The sequence below is a fragment of the Lithobates pipiens genome, unplaced genomic scaffold (genome assembly GCF_037356315.1).
Source record: "Lithobates pipiens isolate NorthernLeopardFrog02 unplaced genomic scaffold, aLitPip1_a1.2 Scaffold_19, whole genome shotgun sequence".
Taxonomy (NCBI): domain Eukaryota; kingdom Metazoa; phylum Chordata; class Amphibia; order Anura; family Ranidae; genus Lithobates; species Lithobates pipiens.
This window is the reverse complement of record NW_027507764.1, coordinates 415128410-415151946: the sequence shown is the minus strand read 5'-3', so window position 1 is coordinate 415151946 and position 23537 is coordinate 415128410. Positions and strand designations below refer to the sequence as shown.

The 23537-nt window shown below is 43.8% G+C and overlaps 1 protein-coding gene across 4 annotated transcripts in view; it reads right to left on the bottom strand.

The window, feature by feature from the left end:
• METTL4 (methyltransferase 4, N6-adenosine) overlaps positions 1-23039 on the bottom strand; it is a 403943-nt gene extending 380904 nt beyond the window's left edge. For 2 of the 4 annotated variants that reach the window (XM_077492533.1, XM_077492531.1), the window contains exons 1-2: positions 22589-23038; positions 4230-4292 (exon numbers count right to left, since the gene is read on the bottom strand). In XM_077492533.1, the coding sequence (XP_077348659.1) occupies positions 4230-4292; positions 22589-22852 (327 nt within the window). In that variant the 5' untranslated portion in view covers positions 22853-23038. Of the gene's footprint in view, positions 1-4229; positions 4293-22588 lie in introns of all 4 variants that reach the window. The other 2 variants (XM_077492532.1, XM_077492530.1) reach the window with 2 other exon arrangements.
• Between the last annotated feature and the right edge of the window lie 498 nt (positions 23040-23537).

Sequence of the window (23537 nt, the reverse complement as noted above, 5' to 3'; positions counted from 1 at the left end):
CACACACACACACACACACACACACACACGTATTTCAGGCCCTTAACTTATTTAATGTTTGACATATTCTGTACCACAACGCAGACTCATATTTGCTTTTAACTTTAATTTTATCGTTTGAGCTTTATTTTGGTCATTTATTAGGCATGCTGTGCCTTAGGGTCCTGCCTGGCAATTCCATCCATGGAGTACCGTATATAAAGATCACTCCTTTACCAGCGAGAGAGGCTTGAGCAAGAGGTGTAGCAGCCTCAAAACATATAGTCATGCCTCCTTCACACCCACCAGTAATCTGACATCACATTACTCTCCTCTCTGCCTGACTGACTCACATGGCTCCCTGAGCCTTTCCTGGCTATTGGAAGCACAGAGTCTCTGGACTGGATTACCTCTGCTGTTGTCATCTGGATAACGTTCTTATGACAAGCACTTGAATTCTTATCAAAATGTGAGTTGCCAATTGTTTTTATCAAATATGTTCGTTTTTTTTTACTGCACTTAGATACCGTTCCTTTTTCCTTTACTTACACTTTATAGGAGAAGTATGGGTTTACATACTGGAGAGCTGGGCTGGGGAGGGGATGGAGCCACTGGCTCAGTCTCCCAGTGACACAGCTGAGAGGCTGAGCGAGCTGCCGGACCAGGCATGTGGTTGGATCCCGACTGTAAAACTGTAAAGGGGGATTTAGCCTGCTGTCGGCTGAAAACAGGTCATACGAGTGCAAAATGACTAGCATTTCTGTGATCCATAGGAATATAGCAAAAAAGCTTTGGCCATACTTCTTTAAATAATAAAAGTCCATGCTACCCACAATTGTTCAAGTCCCCTGCATAGAAAGAGGGCACAATATACAGTCTTTAATCTCAACAACTTAAATGTTATGCGGCATTATATTCAAAGTCCAAAATAAAAAATCAAACACTTCTAATCCATCAGAAAGTATTTTATCAGGATAAATTACTCACCAATTTCAGACACACCACAGTACAACAGAGGTCAGGCCTTGCTTGTGCATGGCAATCTCCAAAAATTCCACTCCAATACCATTATAACCACTACGGGCAATAATGAGTTACCCTGGGACTCCAATTCACAATTCTGAGGGCATTCTGTACCCAATAAAGATAGGAGCACATCTCCACTGACAACAGCCACAACACCACAAATATCTGCTTGGAATCCTCCCACTAAAATCCTCAATGTCATATACGAGTCTTTTCTCTGGAGCTGCTCCCTACAGCATCAGCCTACAGAACTGTGGACATCCTGAACAGTGGTTTATGGTGTTATGGCAGTTGTCAGTGGAGATGCACTCCTATCTGTAGTGGCTATGAACTGTTGTGGATAGGAGTCCCAGAGTAACCCACTCTTACCTCTAGTGCAGGGGTCTTCAAACTTTATAAACAAAGGGCCAGTTTACCGTCCTTCAAATTTTAGGGGGGCCACACTGTGTGCAGTGGGGGTAAAAAATGTCCTAGCATCAGTGGGAGTAAACAATGCCATTTGATTGGTATTAGTGGGAGGAATATTGCCCCATCAATGGTGTCAATGGATGGAATAGTGCACCATCATTGGTGTCAATGGGAGGAACAGTTCCCAATTGCTAGTGGCAGGAACTATGCACCATTGTTGCTGACAGTTGGGGGAATAATGCCCGAGCTGCAGTTTGGAGACCACTGCTCTAGTGAATACAGTGGTGTCAGACAGGTATGTTCAGGGAAGTGCCATACACAAGCGACACCTGACTTCTGTTATACTGTGAATCAGCAGATCTAGTGAGTGCTTTATTCTGTATCATATGTTCTGTGCTTGTTTCAGAAGACAAAAAGCAACATAGTATCGCTTAGGTTTAACATATAACTAAAGGCAAAACTTTTTAATATATTATATTATATATATATATACATATGTATATATATATATATATATATATATATATATATATTATACACACAGTGCCTTGCGAAAGTATTCGGCCCCCTTGAACTTTTCAACCTTTTGCCACATTTCAGGCTTCAAAACATAAAGATATAAAAATTTTATTTTTTGTGAAGAATCACCAACAAGTGGGACACAATTGTGAAGTGGAACGAAATCTATTGGATATTTGAAACTTTTTTAGCAAATTAAAAACTGAAAAGTGGTGCGTGCAAAATTATTCGGCCCCTTTACTTTCAGTGCAGCAAACTCACTCCAGAAGTTCAGCGAGGATCTCTGAATGATCCAATGTTGTCCTAAATGACTGATGGTGATAAATAAAATCCACCTGTATGTAATCAAGTCTCTGTATAAATGCACCTGCACTGTGATAGTCTCAGGGTTCTGTTGAAAGCCCAGAGAGCATCATGAAGACCAAGAAACACACCAGGCAGGTCCGTAATACTGTTGTGGAGAAGTTTAAAGCCGGATTTGGATACAAAAAGATTTCCCAAGCTTTAAACATCCCAAGGAGCTAGGCAAGCGATCATTTTGAAATGGAAGGAGTATCAGACCACTGCAAATCTACCAAGACCTGGCCTTCCCTCTAAACTTTCAGCTCAGACAAGGAGAAGACTGATCAGAGATGCAGCCAAGAGGCCCATGATCACTCTGGATGAGCTGCAGAGAACTACAGCTGAGGTGGGAGAGTCTGTCCATAGGACAACAATCAGTCGTACACTGCACAAATCTGGCCTTGTGGTCCTATGGAAGAGTGGCAAGAAGAAAGCCATTTCTCAAAGATATCCATAAAAAGTCTAAAGTTTGCCACAAGCCACCTGGGAGACACACCAAACATGTGGAAGAAGGTGCTCTGGTCAGATGAAACCAAGATCGAACTTTTTGCCCACAATGCAAAACTATATGTTTGGCGTAAAAGCAACACAGCTCATCACCCTCAACACACCATCCCCACTGTCAAACATGGTGGTGGCAGCATCTTGGTTTGGGCCTGCTTTTCTTCAGCAGGGACAGGGAAGATGGTTAAAATTGAGGGGAAGATAGATGCAGCAAAATACAGGACCATTCTGGATGAAAACCTGTTGGAGTCTGCAAAAGACCTGAAACTGGGACGGAGATTTATCTTCCAACAAGACAATGATCCCAAACATACAGCAAAATCTACAAAGGAATGGTTCACAAATAAACGTATCCAGGTGTTAGAATGGCCAAGTCAAAGTCCAGACCTGAATCCAATCGAGAATCTGTGGAAAGAGCTGAAAACTGCTGTTCACAAACGCTCTCCATCCAACCTCACTGAGCTCCAGCTGTTTTGCAAGGAAGAATGGGCAAGAATTTCACTCTCGATGTACAAAACTGATAGAGACATACCCCAAGCGACTTGCAGCTGTAATCGCAGCAAAAGGTGGCTCTACAAAGTATTAACGCAAGGGGGCCGAATAATTTTGCACGCCCCACTTTTCATTTTTTTATTAGTTAAAAAAGTTTCAAAAATCCAATAGATTTTGTTCCACTTCACAATTGTGTCCCACTTGTTAGTGATTCTTCACAAAAATTTAAATTTTTATATCTTTATGTTTGAAGCCTGAAATGTGGCAAAAGGTTGAAAAGTTCAAGGGGGCCGAATACTTTCGCAAGGCACTGTGTGTGTATATATATATATATATATATATATATATATATATATATATATATATATATATATATATATATATATATATATATATATATATATTTAGTGAAGGATTAGAACAACTGTCAGATTATTTCTGTCTGTGCCCGTTAGAGAGATCCCCCTAGATTTTTGTCATGTTTACCTTCATCACCGACAGTGAAAGTAAAAGAAAACCCAAAATTTTGGGTTGTCCACAGGACAGAAGTAGAGGGGAAATCTAGTTCTGCAAACCCTGGTGACAATCAGGAATTCCCTATGTTTGTTGGGATTTCTTCTCACTTCCTGTATTGGCTATGGCACAGGAATTGAAGGGAAATCTCCCCAGTGAAACATATGGCAAAAATAAAACCGATAGGGGTTATAACCCTCCCTTACTGTATTCAAAATGAAAACTTTTGCCCCTAGCTCCATTTTAATACTATTTATTTTGGACACGGACTATAGTACTGCATAACTTTTAAATTGTCTTCAGAAAAAGACAATTTCCTAACATCATAAATTTAAATTAATAGAAGTGGGCTAGAAATAATTGAATTATATTTGAAAATGAAAATACGAGAGGAAATTGAGTATAGATAAACTTTAAGATAATATTATTATAGCAGTAACTGTTACCTTTTGGTGATACTCTAGGGCATCCAGTTCACCTTGATTTAATGCATTTGCTCTTTTACGCTTCTGTAAGATCAAAATGTGTGTTACATAATGCACTTTGTGGTCACCAGATAACATTTCTTTACTTGACGTCACAAACAGGCATCTGAAGCTGAATTTAGGACATACAAGATATTTAATTTCTTAGTAATAACCTTTTGGCACGTACTGTAACCCATCTGCCGAACACAAATTTAAATAACTTTCAAATGAGATATTTATAAGTAAGAAAGTTAATCCAATGATTGTAAGCAAAAAAAAACACCTGCTAGAAAAGCACACTTCTGAAATGATGTATAAAAAGAATATATAAACACAAGAATTACAAATTCTTTATTTTGTTAACAAAAAAAATTAAAAAATGGTAAATAGAAATAAAAAAGATATATATGATCAAAAACTATAGTAATCTGTTGAAAAAGGTTTGAAATTGCAGTAAGTAGATCGGGGTAGTCAACGTTAAATAGGTGGGGAGCTACCTGAACAACATGGGAGAAGTCAATAGTGTATCGTCAGGGGGGGGGCGGGGTCACCTGGTGATGTCTCCGGCTGCCCCCGCCCCTCTGACGCCTCGGGAAAGCCATAGGGAAGTCCCAGTGCGTCAGAGGCAGTGAGGTCACCGGGGACCTCATAGTGTGGCCCCCTCCTCAGTTATAAAAGAACTGTCACCTGCAAAGATGCATTATATGGCCGGTCGCTGCTTTTTTTTTTTTTTTTTCATTTTCGGTCCGTCGGAGCGAGAGAAGAAGATGAATGGACTTTGTGGGCCATTTTTTATTTATTTTTTTAATATAGGACTTGTCCCAAGCCGGGTCTCGTCATTTTTACAATTTTGACACTTTTTGTGAAATGGTAGGGGTACAGTTTACCTCGACTATACAAAGGGAAGAATCTCCCCCACCACTCCATTCAGTGTCCACATGCCATTCCTCTGCTTCCTGTCTACTCGGAACTGAAGGTCTTAGTGCCTCAATGTTTAAGCCGTTGTTTTTCTAGTGTACTTACATGCAGTGATAACTATCTGTTTTTCAAAATTCTTAACTATACGTATAAATTTGAATTTTACAGTTTAATGCAGACTTATTCAGAAAGTTAGCCATATTTTACTGTGCCGTTTTGGGTGGTTGTTGATGGGTGGGGTGCTCCCCGGCCTCCTCCCCCTCCCGGGTCACCCGGAGTGGGGGGGGGTGGGAACCTACCTGCGAAATGGGTTGGCTGCATTGGACAGGGGTCTGCACTGCAATATACAGTAAGATATCCTCTCTCCTTCCTGGAGGGATCTGATTTCTGGATTCTCCCTATTTGGTGCTCTGTTCACCCTGAGACCCTGCTGCTTTTTGTTTCTCATTTATGCCGTTAACTGCTTTCCATCTCAGCTGGGGTGGGTGGGAAAGGTTGGGTTCACTCTTCCTGGGCCCTCTCCAATCTCTTCCTCCACTACACCAGTGCACTAAATATCACTAAACGCGAAGGGTCTCAACATAGAACTGAGAAAAGACGTATGCTTTTAAATGACCTGAAACACTTTCATGCTGATGTAGCTTTTATTCAGGAGACCCGCTTCAGAGACGACAAACTTCCAATTCTTAAAAACAGATTCTATTCTTTGACATATCACTCCACTAATGCAACAGCTAAGTCCAAGGGTGTTTCCATACTACTATCCAGTTGACTTCCATGGACTTGCCAAGCCACTCTTAGGGATTCTGACGGATGCTATGTATTCAAAGGCTTAATAGGTGGCGTGCAAGTGACAATGGCGACTATTTACACACCCAATGACCATCAGGATATCTTTATTAATCGTACACTAGACAAACTTCTGTAATTTACTAAAGATTAGCTGATCTCAGGTAGCGATTTCAATGTCCCCCCAATTCCCTCAGTGGGCACTTGGTCAGGTCTCCTCTGTCTCTCCTGGCTCCTGGAAGCGGATAGCACAATCTATGCATGGGACTCAATTAGTTGATGTTTGACGAATGCAACACTCAGGGGAACGGGATTACACATTTTACTCTTCCCCGCATAAAGGTTATACCATAATAGATTACTTCTTGGTTCCTAATAGTCAGTTCCATGTTTGTGATTCCTCAGTCGTTACCATAACATGCTTTGATGACTCTTCCATTGCCCTGATATATGCACTCTCGGAAACATCCTCTTCTAGACCTCGAATTTGGCACCTAAAGGAAAAAGCCTCTTGCAAACATCTGAGGTTTTAGCAGACGTATCTAGGGAATTTAATTTTTACTTTCAAAGGAATTACCAGTTGGACTGTGACCTGGGGTTTCTATAGGAGGCTCACAAAACAGTTATCAGAGGCATACTCAAACATGGCTCGTGGATTAAAAAATAATCCGACAAACTTTACACTACTGAATCCCAACACAAACATGCTCCATCTTGTTCCCTGGAACTAGAACGTATATCACTCTGCAAACAAACCACTGACTTATGACATTATAGAGCCAAAGTGGCCCTACAGTTAGTTATCACTGCATGCAAGTACACTAGAAAAAAATGGGATACGAGTCGGGCGATGAGTGTGCAAAACTATTAGCTAGAATGGTCAGGGACCAGAAATTGGAGGTCCTTGATGACGCCCTGAGGGAGAGTAAAATGCACTGACATAATTTCTTGTTCCGATTGATGTCACTTCCGGTCTGTGGAACGTATGCTATTTACAGCCACTTCCTGTATCTACAGCTCTATATCCATGCTTGTTTTTAAGCGTCTTTTTTGTAAGTACCGATCCCTATGTCCATTATATCAACTTTTATAACAGTACTTCACTATTAGTCCATCCTCTTCATTTCTGGGTGCCTGCTTATCCTGTTGAGAGCCTCCTATTGGAAATCTATCATCTGATGTTCTTACATCGATCCATCATCTGATGTTTTGACACCAATCCATGTGTTTGGGATACCATTTATAAGCCTGAAGTGACCCCTGGACTGCAAAGCTGGGGGTCGTCCTACTTCACTGTGGATCAACACTTCAGTTGCATTTATTTGGACTTTTCTGTTTATTTCACTTATATTGTGGGCGCTGTATTTTCTTATCCACATTTATTCAAGTAATTAGCACCTTGTTTACAACAGATGCATTTTATTATCACTTAGTTGTTTCCATCAGCGCAAGTTTTATATTTAGAAATGTATTGTTACAGGGACCATAAATTGACAACATATAAAAAAAACATCTAAAAAACATATATACCTCAAATCATATCCTCAAGCGTCCAAAAATCCGTACTACCTAAACAGATCACACAGGAATGCAGAGATTTCTATTCCTCCCTTTACAACTTATCAGATCAATCGGCCCCTCAAGCCACTATGGAAGACCACATTTCATTGTCCCAACTCCCTTACCTTCCCATTGAGGTCCAGGAAGAGTTAGATCACCCATAACATTGTTTGCATATTCAAAAAGAGATAAACAGATCAAGGCACACCATTTATGTCCAGAGTCACTAAAGAATTGCGCAAGTTGTTCAAAATCTTCCATCTCCGTACCTCTGTCTACCACCCCCAAACTGATGGTCTTGTGGAGAGATTTAACAAAACGCTCAAAAGCATGTTAAAAAAGGTGGTGGACGAAGATGGAAGAAATTGGGATAATGATGCTATATGAGAGGTACCTCAGGCCTCTACAGGTTATTCCCAGGGGATTGCTAGATGTCGCAAAAGAAACGTGAGAGGGAGAAGCGTCATCAAGAGGATTGCCGCTGTCATGCTGCTTGTATAGGAACATATGGAGCAAGCCCAGGAGGCCCAGAGAAGAGAGTTTATAATCGGGGTGCCAGGACCAGAACCTTCAACCCTGGTGAAAGAGTGCTGGCACTAGTCAAGACAGTTAAGCGTAAATTCCTAGAAAAGTTGCAAGGTCCGTTTGAAATTATGGAAAGAGTAGGGGAAGTAAACTACAAAGTTTACCAACAAGGGGAAGGAAACCAGAGCAAATATCTTGTTAATCTCTTGAAACCTTGGAAAGAGATTTTACTGGCAGTGCCAGCCCCCCCAAAAGGACATGGCCCTCATGACAACTTGAATTAAATGCGTACCCAATGCCTTGGGTTGACAAGCTTGTTGATAGATTGTGAAGTGCCCGGTACATAACTACTTTGGATCAGATGAAAGGTTATTGGCAGATACCCCTAACAGAATCTGCAAAAGAAAAAAAAGACAGCCTTTTCTACCCCTGAGGGGTCATTCCAGTATAAGCGGATGCCTTTTGGTGTGCATGGTGCTCCTGGCTCATTCCAGAGACTGATGGACAAGACATTGAGACCCCATCGCCATAACGCAGTCTATTTGGATGATGTCATCATCCACAGCTCAGATTGAGAATCTCATTTGTCCCGGGTGCAAGCAGTAGTAGATTCCCTTAGGAAAGCAGGACTCGCTGCCAAACCCAAAAAGTGTGCCATAGGCTTGGAGAAGGCAAAATACCTTGGCTACATTATTGGTCGAGAGCTGATCAAGCCTCATATAAATAAGATTGAGGCAGTTCAAAAGTGGCCCCAACCTATAAATAAAAAGCAATTTTGTGCATTTCTTGGGATCACAGGGTACTACAGGCATTTTTATACCCAATTTTGCCACCATTGTAGCCACACTGACAGATCTGACAAAGGGTTGAATGAATGAATGAATGAAATACTTGTATAGCGCACAATGCAAACTGAATCGCCTCTAGGCGCTGGTTGTTCATAATTAAGTGGAATCCTGAGGCAGAGAAGGCTTTTCAAATTTTGAAACAGGCTCTTTGTGCACAACCTGTGCTCGTGACCCCAGAGTTCACAAAGGAGTTTGTGGTACAAGCAGATGCCTCTGATGTGGGACTGGGTGTGGCACTGTCCCAAGTCAGAGATGGGGAGGAGCACTCAGTGATTTACCTTAGCAGAAAGCTTAACAGACATAAGAAAAAGGATGCCACTATTGAAAAGGAATGTTTGGCTATCAAATGGGCCTTAGATTTCCTGAAATATAACCTGTCGGGAGACCTTTCAAATTAGTCACTGATCATGCCCCTTTTAAATGGATGTGTGATAAGGAGAAACAAGTCGAGTGACAAGGGTGACAAGGTAGTTCCTTGGCCTTTTTTTTAAGTTTACAGTGGAGCATAGAGCTGGGAACTCCAGAATAACGCGGATGCCCTTTCCCGTGTTCATTGTCAGTTGCTCGGCTGCAGAGGGTGAGGATATGTGACAAGAAAAGGTGAGGTGATCGATGGACGTTATGTTTCACCTCGCATGCATTCATTTGTAGAGAACTAAGGTGGAATCTGGTCTGAGTTTTACCAGCCACCTTGGTTGGCTTGGGTAAGATTTTGCAGTTCACTTGTGTCCAACAGGTGGTATTGTTGTAGACATTTTTATTAATGCATGTTGTCAGATGTCCCCCAGTGTCAGTTCTGCTTGCGATACGTTCATGAGAGCGTATTCACACACAGACGTCAGTGGGAGACCGTTGATTGTGGAAACCTTTACATGGACACAGCCGATCTGTGCGCCCTTTCAGGGATGTTCATTTATGCCTCACCAGGAGATTAGCCACCTCATGACGATTGATTTAACACTCCTAGCAAACAGATCTGTGTACATGGGAACAATAGCAGAACTATACATAAATTATACTGCACTGAACCATGGTAGATTATGGCTCGCGTCAGTTGTAGTGGTGGAAATGTGTACACAATCATGTTCAGAGCCCTGTAAGTAGTGTTCAAATTGTGAGACACTGTGTGTCTCAACAGGAAGCTAGCTAGTTTCGATAGTCTTCAAGCAGAAGAAATGGCAGCCAAAAATATATTTTTTGCCACAAAAAACCAAGGGAATTTCCCATAAAGTCTTAACAAAAATCTGATTCTGCAAAGCCGATAATACCAAAATGAAATCCCAAGGATTTAGAGGTGCCTTGATAGGGGGATTAATCCGTGTTACCCCCTGAATAAAGCTACGCACCAGAGAGTGGGAAGCAAGAGGCCATTGAAAAAAAACTCTGACAACGGCCGAGATCTGGAGCTTGATAGAAGTCAAGGCCAGCTTCATTTCAGATCCCATTTGCAGGAAATCAAGGATCCTGCCTATGACATACTTCCTGGGGTGCCAACTCCTGGATCCACACCAAGAAACATGCCTTCCAAACGCTATAGTAAATGATTCTGGAAGCCGGCTTCCTGGCACTAATCAAAGTAGACACTACTGAAGGAGATCACCCACGATCCTTTATAAAGTGGGTTGCAACAGTCAAACCTGTTCAATTTTTCATCCTTATGGTAGGATGGAATACTGGACCTTGCGCGAGAAGGTCCGAGGGACTCCTACTGCCATCTTTATGATCTCGGTAAACCAAGATCTTCTGGGCCCTGCTGGGGCACCAGAATCACTTCCTTCCGTTCCTGCTTGATCCTGCGGAGAAGGTGCAGAAGTAGCAGAAACTGGAGGAAACGCATAGATCAGTAAAATCTGATCCCATGGGAAAACTAATGCGTCTGTTCCGCATGCTAACGAATCCCTCATACTCAACATAAAGTTGTGGACTTTGTTGTTGGATCTGAATGCGGATAGGTCCTTGTCCAGAATACCCCATCTCTGACATAACGCTAGGAATATGTCGGTGTAAAGAGACCATTCTCCCGGAAATAATTGTTGGCGACTCAAGTAGTCTGCCTGCCAATTCTCTATTCCTGGAATGAAAATTGCCGATAGGCAAGAAATGCTCTTTTCTTGGGCTGCACGACTTCTCGTGCCCCCCTTGTGATTGATGTAAGCCACAGCCGTGGCACTGTCAGACTTAATCCCGACAGGACAATCCCGTAGTCTGACCGTCCAAGATTCTAGGGCCAGACGTACTGCCGGAATCTCCAAAATGTTGATAGGCAAGGTCCTCTCTAACCTGGACCATCTCCCGTGGACAGAATCTTCTTCCGGGGCTGCTCCACAGCCTAGAAGGCTGGCATCTGTTGTCACCACTTTGCAGGATACAGGTAAAAAAGATTTTCCCTTTTGAGATTGCTGGATATCAACCACCAATTTAGGTTCTGACTTACGTCGGGAGCCAACCGTATTGGAAAAATCCAAGGCGTGAATCTTCTTGTTCCAGACCGACAGGATGGTGTTTAAAGCAGTCTTTGAGTGAAAACTACACAAAAGGGACAGCCTCGAAAGAGGCCACTATTTTCTTCAACAATCTCATGCACAGCCGAATGGAATAGGGATGCACCGAAATTTCGTCCGAAAATGCCCTTTTCTGCAATTTGCCGAAAGAGAAAAACGTCCGATAATGGAGCCGAAAATGGGGCGTGGCCTGGATGGGGGCGGTGCTCCGCCCCCCGCCCCTGGTGCCGCCCATCATGGGGGTGTCCTATAGCGCAGGAGAGCCGCCTCCACCACCTGTTTGATCACAGCGCGGGAACATCACAGCTTTAATTTCAATAGCCGTGTGTTCCCGGCCGCGCGCCGTCACATACAGCCCCTCCCTCTTGTCCGGGCACATTGATAAACAGATCACCCGCAGGATTGGACGGATGATCTGTCTATCAAAGTGCCCGGACAAGGGGGAGGGGCGCGGCCGGGAACACACAGCTATTGAACTGAAAGCTGTGATGTTCCCGGCGCTGTGATCAAACAGGCGACGGAGGTGGCTCTCCTCTCTTCCCTTCACAGGTTAGCTGCAATGGGGCACTCTGGCTGCAATCCGGGGACACTGGCTGGCTGCATTGATCTCCTGTACCACGTCCCCAGTCTCTGACCATCTCCTGTACCACGTCCCCAGTCTCTGACCATCTCCTGTACCACGTCCCCAGTCTCTGACCATCTCCTGTATAAAAATATATTTTTTTTAAATATGTTTCGGTATCTGTGCTGTTTCGGTATGGGTTTTCGGCCTAGTGTATTTTTCATTTTCGGTATCGGTTTCGGCAACAAAAAACCCATTCGGTGCACCCCTAGAATGGAAGGATTTTTCTTTGTTTTGATAAGTTGAATTAGTCCTACAAAATGGAACTGATTCTTGTCTGGGATGAACAATGGGTACTCTGGTCCCTAGCCAGAGACACCAAAGACACATCTTGTTTGCTGTTCACAGAGCTATTCTATATTACGTTTTTACAATCCTACACAGACACAGGCCTGTTTTTGGCTAAATACCGCCCCCAGTCGCCGGTGGAGATCCTTGCGGTGCTTGAGCAACTCAATGGGCTGAAACTTTTGGGTAAGACCCTGATGTTTTTTCATTCGTAATATTCAAGATTTTTCTTGTGGGTCCCCTTTTTCCCCCCTATAAATGTATTTATATTTAATCATGTTATACATTTTCTAGATGTTTGTATTTTCTGAAGAAGCTGAAAAGCGAAACTAGTCTAAATACATTACCGCTTCTATTAGCCATTGATTGTCAACATCATTTCCTGTTTAAATTTTCAATAAATGTATTTAATATTTTTGTACATTAGTGTTTAATTATATATGTAATTTGTGTTGTAGACCGCAATAGTCCGCCAGCTCTTCCCTTTCTCTTTGGTGTCCCTGGCTGGGGACCAGAGTTCCCATTGTTCATCTCACATAATTTGGATGATGGTGCACTTTATATATTTATGAAGTTGTAGTTATTTTTTTGTGGTGTGAGGCCATTCTAATTATATGATTCTTGTCTGGGATAAGAATACCTTCTTCTGTAAGATATCTATGACCACTCCCAAGTACTGTAATCTCCTTGATGTTTTAAGGAGGATATTTCTAGGTTGAGTATCAAACCCAGAGATTCCAGGTAGTTTACAGCTGTGATCAGACTCTGATTTAGACCCAAGACTGAATGATCTATTAAAAGTAGATCATTAGGCTAGGACCGTTATGTCTTGAGCCCTTAATCTGGCTAAAGGAGGTGCTAGAATCTTCGAAAACACCTGGTGCTGTGGCTATGATTACTTTCTATTTCGAAGAGCAGAAATTTCTGGTGAGCGGGAAACATTGGCACGTGGAGATATGCATCCTTGATATCGATTGAAACCAAAAAAACTCCCCAACTTGCAGGATGGAAACAACCGATCGGATTGACTCCATGCGAAAGGATTGGATGTTTAAGTGCCGGTTCAGATCTTTGAGGTCTAGAATGGTCTTACCTCTCTGTTTGGTTTAGGAACCACGAAAAGGCTTGAATAAAAACCTGTGCCCTGTTCCTCTAAGGGAACCTCTGATATCACCAATTGGGATAATAATAGTCCAGAGCTAGAAAGAGAGACTTATTTTTCTCTGGATCCCTGGGAACATTTGACCTTGGAAAATGAGGAAAGGGAAACTCTCGGAACTCTAGTTTGTAACCTAGAGAAACTGAAGAAGCCACCCATCTGTCTTGACATTGTTCCTGCCAGATCTTTGAGTCTTCCCCCCATCCGAGCGAGCGTGGGCGCCCCTTCATAAGGAGGCTTTAGCATTCTGCTTCGCGGGCTTTCTGCCACAAGATCTCTTTTGACCCTGGTGCTGCCCTTAGGGTCTTCCCCTTAAACCTGACAGTTGGGGACGTCGAGACTGCCTAGAGGCTAATGCCCCTGGCAAAAGTGAGGCAGCATGCTAAAGGAGAAATGTTTAAACTTCTTCTTTACTGGTGAAAGAGAACTTTTTCCCATTAGAGATCCTTTGGAGGTATTTATCCAGATCATCTTCAAATAGCCGTTCACCATGAAAGGGGAAACTGGCTAAGAGCTTTTTACACAGTGCTGACCAATTTTTCAGCCACAGAACTCTGCGAGAATGCACTAGTCCAAGCATAAGCTGTGAGACTTGAATGATAGAATCTATCATAACATCTACTGTGAAACATAGTGTGTCTGATACACCAGCCCATTGCTGGGCCTACTGATCAGGCAGAATTTTAAGTATCTCCACAAACTGTTCCTTAATGGACTGAGATACACCAATTGCCACAAGAACCGGCTGTGCTACTGAATTTGCTAAAGACATATTGCTTTTGGAAAGACGTTCCAACTTTTTATCTGTTGGATCCTTTAACATTAGCGCATTATCCACCGACACATGAGACTTTGTTCACTGAGGCAATTGCAGCATCCATTGCTGAAACTCCCAGTTCTTATAGAAAATCCTCTTCCATAGGATAAACTGTGAAGAATTCTTACGAGGAGAATAGTGTTTATCTGGATGTTCCCATTCAGAAAATATAAGCTTTTTTAGCCATGAATGAATGGGAAAGGCATCCCCAGATGGGGGAGGTTGAAATGATCCCAAACCAGAGGTGAGTTCATCAAGAGTCTGCGCTGCAGGCAGCAAAAAAAGGTTTGAACCAAACTAGTAAGAGTGTACAAGCAACCTGTCTTGTGATGCTATTCCCTCTATATTAGGATCCTCAGAAGAGGATATATTAGTATCTTCCATATATTTTGGAATATCTTCCTGATCCCCTGCCCCTTGCACCTCAATAAGAGGGTCCTGAGCATTGCATGGGGATCTGCTATGTTTAGACCCACTATGGGGAGATATAGCATCAATCTTCTTTTCCAAATTACAAATGGTAGAAGAGGGGAAAAAAAAAAACTCCTGTGTGATATATACAGGGACTGAAGTGTCTAGTGCAGATGTAACAGTCTCCCCTGATGGCTCAATATGCCGGCCGCATCACTCTCAGAGGAGGATGACATTCTTTTGGAAATGGATTTAGTTTATTGTGAAACTATTGGCCCCTTTCCTGGTTCCTTTTACACTCATAGCCTAAAGCACAAAAAGCAGAGGCACTACCAAAAAGAATGTACACTGCTAGGTTATAGTTCAGGGCTATAAGCTGCTATTCATACCTAGCCTGGTAAAGTAATAATGTGTCAAAGGAAAAAATGCCTGTGTCACCAACCTGAAGTAAGCCTAAACGGCGGATTAAGCCATGTCACAGGACCAGGAAATGCGAAGCAAGTGGTCCTTGGAATAATACTGATAAGGCCGAGACCTGACCCTTGATGGTACTCAAGGTCAGCTTCATTTCTAATTCTATTTACAGAAAGGCAAGGAATATACCTTCTAGGATGTCAACCCCTGGACTCACACCAGGAAAATATGCCTTCCAGACTCTATAACAAATGACTCTGGAAGCTGGCTTCCTTGTATTAAACAAGGTAGATATCACCGAGCCTGAAAGCCCAGGATTCTTCAGAATGTGGGTTTCAATAGCCAAACCGTTACCTATAGCATTTGTAAGATAGGATGGAATACTGGTCCCTGTGATAGCAGGTCTGGACATGGTGGTAGGGTCCATGGGGACCCTACCGCCATCTTCACTATTTCTGCATACCAAGATCTTCTGGGCCATGCTGGGGCCACCAGATGCACCGACTTCTTTTCTTGCTTGATCCTGCAAAAAGAAGTCGCGGTAGCAGCGCAATAGAAAGGAATGCATAAATCAAAGAGAACTGATCCCACGGGGTCACAGACGCATCTGTTCCATATGCGAGTGCATCCCTTGTTCTTGACACAAGGTTGTTGACTTTTTTGTTGAACCTGGACGCAGACATACCTACGTCTGGAATCCCCCATCTTTGGAATATAGGCAGAAAGATTTCGGGGTGAAAGGACCACTCCCCCGGGAACAACTGCTGGCAACTCAGGTAGTCTGCCTGCCAACTCTCTACCCCTGGAATGAAGATTGCAGATATCCGCGGCACCTGATTTTCTGACCAGGCTAGGATATAGTTTACCTCTCCCTGGGCTGCATGACTTCTGGTGCCCCCTTGGTGATTGACATAAGCCACTGCTGTGGCATTGTCGGATTGAATCCACCAGGACAAATCCGCAACCTGAATATCCAGGCCCTTAGAGCTAGGTGTGCTGCCCGAATCTTTAGAACGTTGATGGGCAAGGTCCTTAAATTCTGGATCATTTACCTTGGACAGTCGCTTCTTCCAGGACTGCTACCCAACCCGAAAGGCTGGCAGCTGTTACCATCTTCCAGGTAACCAGTAAGAAGGATTTCCCCTTCTGCAGATTCTTGGATATCTTCCATCACCAACTGAGGCTCTGGCGCACCCTTTGTCAACAGAATTTGAAAAATCTAGCACTTGCACTCTCTTGTTCCAGGTAGACAGGATACTGTTTTGCAGCAGTCTTGAATGCGACTGAGCATAGGGAATCGCTTTGAATGAAGCCACCATTTTTCCCAACAACCTTATGCAAAGGCAAATAGAGGGTCCCTTCTTTGCCCTGACCACCTGAACCAGCTTCTTTATGGAGCTGATCTTTGCCTGAGGTAAAAGCCACCCTCTTCTGGACTTCATCTATAACCAGACCCAAGTATTCTTAAGCCCCATACACACCATCAGTTTTTCTGCTCAATTTTTCCTTCAGGTTTACCAAAACCATGTAGTGCAAGGGCCTGCCTGATTGCATACAAATTTAAACTCCTAAGATTTGACCTTGTATTATATGGTTTTGGTAAATCTGAAAGAAGAACTCAGGAGAAAAACTGATAGTATGTATGGGGCTTTTGTCTTCTTAATGCTGTTAAAGAAGATCTCTCTAGGTCTCTCTAGGTTGAGGACCCAACCTAGGTATTTCAGATAGCTGATTGTAGAGACGATGCTTTAACAGGAATTCCAATTTTTCATCAGATGGATTCCTTAAGCATTTCAGCATTGTCAACCGGACAAGTCAAATTTTAATTTACAGAAGGATATAGCAGCGTCAATTGCAGGTATAGTAAAAAATTTTCCTCCATAGGATAAAGTGTTGAAAACTTTTTTAGGAGGCAAAGAATGCTTATCTGGGTGATCCCACTCAGAATAAATAAGCTTTCCCAGCAATGAACAGGAAAGACATGCACAACTTGAGGAGGCTTCAGTAAACCTAATCAGAAGTGGGCTTTTCAACCGACTCAGTTTAGGGTAACAAATGAGGAGCGGGCCATTTCAGTAAAATATTGCACCAGCAATTTCTCAGCCTGTGAAGCTGAAGAAGGTCCTTTCCCATTTGATGCCTCAGAAGAGGAGTCATCAGTCTCTTCCTGGTCCCCTGATGGGGATTCATCTTCCTTCTCCCGCAGTTTCTCTATTTGAGGGTCCATGGTGATAGAAAAGGCCTTAATGCTTTTCTTTCACTTTGTGAAGATGCGATTAAGGTCACTAATCCTTCCTCTAATCCACTCATGGCTGAGAAAAAAAAAAAAAAACTCCTGAGTAATATATACAGGGGCTGAAATGGCAGAAGCAGTTGCAGCCCTTGACCCTGATGGCCCACTCCGACCAGCGTTCCTAGGTTTTTCAGGGGGGATACGGCATTGCAGAGGGAGGATCCTCAGAGGCTGAGGGAGATCCCTTCGAGCCCCTATTTCTCAGGGTATTTGTACCTCCCCATCTACCCATAGTGCTAAGCACAAATGCAGAGATACTACCAGAAATGCACCCACTGCTGAGCAAAATAGTCCAGCAACTGCCGCTGCTATCAAGGCTCAGTCTGATGCCAAGTAGATGTTGCCTGGGAATGCCTGTGTCACCTCACTCACATGCCATCCATCTACGCTGTGTCCCTCCTTGAGCTGCGTGCACCTGCAAAAGAGTGCACTTGATAGCTTTTTTATGGGCAGCAAATGACACAGAAGTCGCACTATTGCTCCATCCCACCCTCCTCCGACCATCCCCCCCTTTTTTTTTTTTTTTTTTATTTATTTTTTAAAGACTGCTTTTCCCACACGAGAGCCGAGGGTCTGATCGGATCGCACATGGAGGGGAGGCTGTGGTAGAGGAAAGAGGAGGACGGGTGGATGTAGAGCTGCCGTAATGGTGGCGGGGGACGGTGTGGCATACTGCCCGACTGCCTGATGGCCTCTAGCCTGAAGGAAGCTGTGGGGGGAACATTCCTGAAAGGAAATCCCCCCTCCCCACATCCTACTTGGAGCATGGGCTCGGAGGAGCATGCAGCTTGTACACAGACGAGACCAACAAGCATGGAAAGGTACGTGCTCTTGACAACCCCGGTGGCGACTTTAGGCATATCAAACTTTTAACTCAAGGAAAAAACCCACAAGGATTAGAAAAAATCCTTAGGAATCTCCTTTACCTTATCCAGCTGCAGGGTTCTATGGTAACAGACTCAATCTTCACCTCACATGGTGGGCTCCATTTAGAAAACCTTCAGGAACTGAGGCCCCCTTTTTTTTTTATTTAATTTTTTTTATAAACGGGAGGATCCACAGCCGTGGGCCTGTCAAACAACCCGCTGGGAATACGGCTGAAAAAAAACAAATACTGAATCCCGGGGTCTAACTCTCTAAAAAGAGAAGCGTTACAGACAAAACCTTGTTTCTTCAGACACAAGGCCCGGGTACCATTCAATTCAGCCTGGAAAAGCCACTTTGAATGGATCCGCTTGCATGGCTTGCCCCAGCAAGGAATTTTCCAGAAGAGCTCAGCACAGCACATCTTCAGTCGTGGCCAACACCTAAAAAATTGGCAAAAAAAACAGGAGGTACGCTCTGTAGGGGGAGGACTTATATAACCCACATAGTAACTAATATGTGTCACGTAATTTACGATTAAGAAATTTTGGTGTTGATGTATTCTGGCACCTTTTAGTGTGGTACTTTCCCATAGGTGATCTTGATTTGTACTCATTTTTATTTTTTATTTGTTGTTTTCACATGCACCAAGCGCAGAGGTACACACATAAATAAGCAAGAGAAGACGACATGGTGGGAAATGGACAGAGCAGGGGAGATAGGAATAGAGCATGGGACATAGGGAGCTGGAGACAGGCAGAGCAGGGGACATGGGAATAGAGCAGGGGACACGGGGAGTTGCAGACAGGCAGAGCAGGGGACACGGGGAGTTGCAGACAGGCAGAGCAGGGGACACGGGGAGTTGCAGACAGGCAGAGCAGGGGACATGGGGCTGTTAGAGCAAGAAACATGGGGACATTCACAGTCGGGGTTGCCAACCATTCATAAATGTATGGTCAGTTTGTTTAAAAAGGTGCTCATCTGCTTAAGCTGTGCACACAGGCCTGGCGTAACCTACCATTGTCCCCGATTGGGAAAATAAACTTGCTAAAAATTTAATTTCTCCCCCAATAATTCACATCTTTAGGAATTCCCCGGTTTGGATACCTCAGACTATTTTCCAGTCCATTGATAGAGTGATTACAGACTTCCTCTGGGGTGGGGGGACGCCACGCATTAGTATGCAAGTGCTACAACAGCACTGGAAAGAAGGGGGATTGGCGGTACCCAACTTTGTTAGGTATTTTTTAGCGGGGCAGTTGGCATTTGCACATAGATGGCTGACTTAACCAGAGGATGATGCTGTGGTGACTTTTGAGACCGCAGTGGTTAGCTCATATGAAGCACTATCTGAACTACTATACAGGGGAAGAGGGGAACCCTATCCCATGACGGGGTCAATGTGCTCAGTTATCAAAGTATGGGATCTGACTAGAAGGGCGTCACCTTATACTCCTCTGTGGCGCAAACCAAGCATATTTTTTGCCTATCCAGATCTAATAGTTTGGACCAGATATGGGATTAAAACACTGGGTGCGGTGGTTGGAAATAGGGTGTTATTGACATTTGATGTGCTCAGAAGCACCAGCTCCCTAGCTCACACCTGTTCCTTTTTCTGCTATTCAGGCATTCTTTTTCAGCTCAGTTTCATTGGAATCATTACTCAGGGACAAGGAACTACCCAAAGCCTTATCTACTATATATAAGCAACTGTTCACTGACACTACAAAGCTTCTCACATACTGTCGTGCTGCCTGGACGCTGGATTTCTCGCAGCTTGACACTGATGACTGGAATGATGTCTGGAGCACCACAATTGCCAGACTGGTGTCGGCCCATGATCACCTGATACAGTTCAAGTTTCTTCATAGGATATACTACACACCGCTAAATTAGCAAAGATTTTTCCTGCGCACACCTCAAACTGCTGGAGGTGTGATACACATGGGAGCAGATTTTTTGCATATTTTTTGGGTCTGCCTGCACAAACCCGTCATTCCTGGGTGGGTGTGATGGACTATGGTAGGTTGGTAACTACAATTTTATTGCATCATCTATTGAAATTTGTTTGTTGGCCTTGGTGGACACATTAGCACCCAAAAATGTGATCCGTACTCTACTAACATTGCTCCTGTACTATGCTGACAAAGAGATTATCTCATTGTGGAAGAAACCGCTGGCTCCTACCCTCATGACCTGGAAGGCATTGATTAACAAGGCTCTACCACTATATGAAGCTACATATCTCAGTAGAGGGGTACCAGATAAGTTTAACCACTTCAGTACCGGGCACTTAGACAGCTTCCTGCCCAGGCCAATTTTCAGCTTTCAGCGCTGTAGCAATATGAATGACAATCGTGCGGTCATACAACACTGCACCTAAACAAATTTTTTAGCATTTTGTTCCCACAACTAGAGCTTTATTTTAGTGGTACTTGATCACCTCTGAGATTTTTATTTTTTGCGCAACAAATATAAAAAAACGAAAATTTAGAAAAAAAAAAAGTTTTTCTGTTAAAAATTTTTGTAAATAAGTTGTACGTTTTTCTTCAATGACGGGCACGGATATGGCTGCTCTGATGGACATCGATGAGGTGGCACCGGTATGCGGCACTGATGGACACTCGTAGGCGGCACTGATGGGTACTTATGGGTGGCACTGATGACACTGATGGGTGGCATTGCTGGGCATCACTGATGTAATGTTACATATTGGTGCCATTCAGTGCCACTGATTGGGCATTCATTTGCACATGTGGATGCCATGGGGTGCATAAATGGCCATCCACATGTTGCCCCCTTCTCTGGTGGTCCAGTGTGGGCATCTGAGGGGGGGCTCCGATCAACGGGTTTTCCTGTTTACATTATGATCAGCCATGATTGGACATGGCTGATCACGTGGTGAAGGGGTGTGATGCACCTGGAGCTCTTTACCGAGCTCTCTTCACCGAGATCGGTGTAGCAGTGTGTCAGAATGACAAACCGCACCACGATCGCCGCAATGTGTGCCACCACGGGCACGCGGCAGCTGTTATCCTGAAGGACGTCATAAGACGCCCAGTCAGGATAATTGAACCACCACCTGGCCGTCATTTTGCTATAGGCTGGGCGGGAAGTGGTTAAAAAGGTGTGGGGTGGCTGGATAGATGATAATTCAACTGCATCAAATTAATTGCCTCCTAGTGAATACATGAACTATGTGGCGGGTAGTGAGGCTTGTGTAAGCCTAGATGGGAACCTATAATCTTTTACTATTGCTATTAGGGGACCCCCCCCCTTTATTAGAGTTTAATATGGATGTATTTCTGATGTCTGTTATTATTTGGTATGTGAGTTGCATTGTACACTGGTGCTGAATGTTTATGCTCAACGTTTGTATGTATCTTTTTCTATGTTTAAAAAATCTTTAATAAAAAGAATTCACAAAAAAAAAAAAAAAAAAGAAGGTGCTTATCTCCTGCGTGTAAATGTTCTTAGACAATAGAAGTGCACCTGTAAATTTGGGAAATGAGACTGGGAACTCCAAGGCCCCTTTCATACGGGGTACCTACGCAAAGCAGAATTCGCTTGCTCATTAGGGGTTCTCTCCACTGATCCCTGCTGGGCAGGCAGATGACAGGTCTGTGTCCACTATGCAGAGCGCACATGGACAGTCCTGCTCTCCTCTATGGGGCAATCGGATGGAATCAAAAAGACTGCAAGTTTCCATCAAGTCCCCCGCACAGATGGGGAATAGGACCACCACCATCCTTTTTTGGTGGATCGCATGGCAGCGGACATGTCCACTCCATAGAAGAGACAGGAGGGTCAGATCAGGTGCACCTGAAAAACTGACTGGTGGACCTGATCGAACAGCCCACGTGAAAGAGGCCTATGGTAAGGGGGGGGGGGGGGGGGGGAGTAAACTGATATAAGGGGGAGCTCTGCAAACTCTGGTGTAAAGAGGTGCTCTGATGTAAGAGAGGTTCTGACACCAGAGCTCCCTTACATCAGAGTTGCCAGGGTTCTGGTGCCCAGAGGTACTTTTTACAGTGTAAAGAGGAACTCTGCAGATTCTGATGAAAGGGCTCATTTACACAGGCGCTGAGTCCCTTCCACCACACATAGCTGCTGGAGGGAGAGCACCAAAATGCACCTTTGCCTGTGAGAACAAATACCTTTGCAGCAGCCCTGGGCTCAGTACACTGGCAGCTTCCTGGCAGGCTTGCTAGGACTAGGCTCTGAACACCCCCACTCAATCCTAAATGTGAATAAGCAGCGGGCAGGCTGACCCTAAAGACCAGCAGCCAATTCTGTAGTCAGATGCCACCCAGTTTCCCTGCCCAGTACCTTTCTGACAGGCTTGCAGGCGGCGGGGGGCACGTCGTCTTGCCTGTCGCTCGGTGCAGCCGTATTCTGGTTGGAGGTGGCGGTGAGGTTCAATGAGAAGTAAGGTCTAACCAGCTGGAACAGCTCATCCTTCATCCTGTACACAGTCCTTGTATTCTCCTGTCCCTCACATGTGGGGGGTCCTCCCCTAACCTCATACCACCCTTTTATTAGAGACAATTCATCCAGCAGCCACCCTGCATTGGTCTCACACACTACAGCCATGGTGAGAGGCAGGTAAAGGGCACACAGGCAAGCATACTGTCACTAATGTGCCATGTCAGGCCAGAGCTGAGGCCACAGCCAGACGTCTCCCCCTCTATTATCAGGCTGCTGTGGTAACACAGCACGGTATATTAACCTTCTACCGCTCGTAAGTTTGAAGACTCTTCTTCCGGTCCGACAAATATCTCATTCCCCCGCACACAGCCTTCCACACACAAACTTCCTCGTCGGCAGCGCCATCTTGTGGCAGTTCTGCAAATTACAAGACTGCATTGAAAATATGAGCAGCTGTTCTCTTTACACTTGTTACTTCCAGACATACTGTTTCCGTGGGACAAAAACACTTGACTTCTTGAATAAATACACTCATAAATCAGAATATTTTTTTTGCCCCAGAGTAAGGTTTACCCACTTGATCTCTGGAAGATTTACCCCCCTTCATGACTAGGTCTTTTTTTTGTGATTCAGCACTGAGTTACTTTGACAATTGTGCAGTCATGCAGCACTGTACCCAAATAAAATGTATGTCATTTTTTTTCCACAAATAGAGCTTTTTTTTTTTTTTGGTGGTATTTGATCACCTCTGCATTTTTTTTTTTTTTGCACTATTAAAAATAAAAATGCAAATTTTGAAAAAAAATAAATAAAAACCGTTACTTTCTGATATAAAACATATCCAATTAAA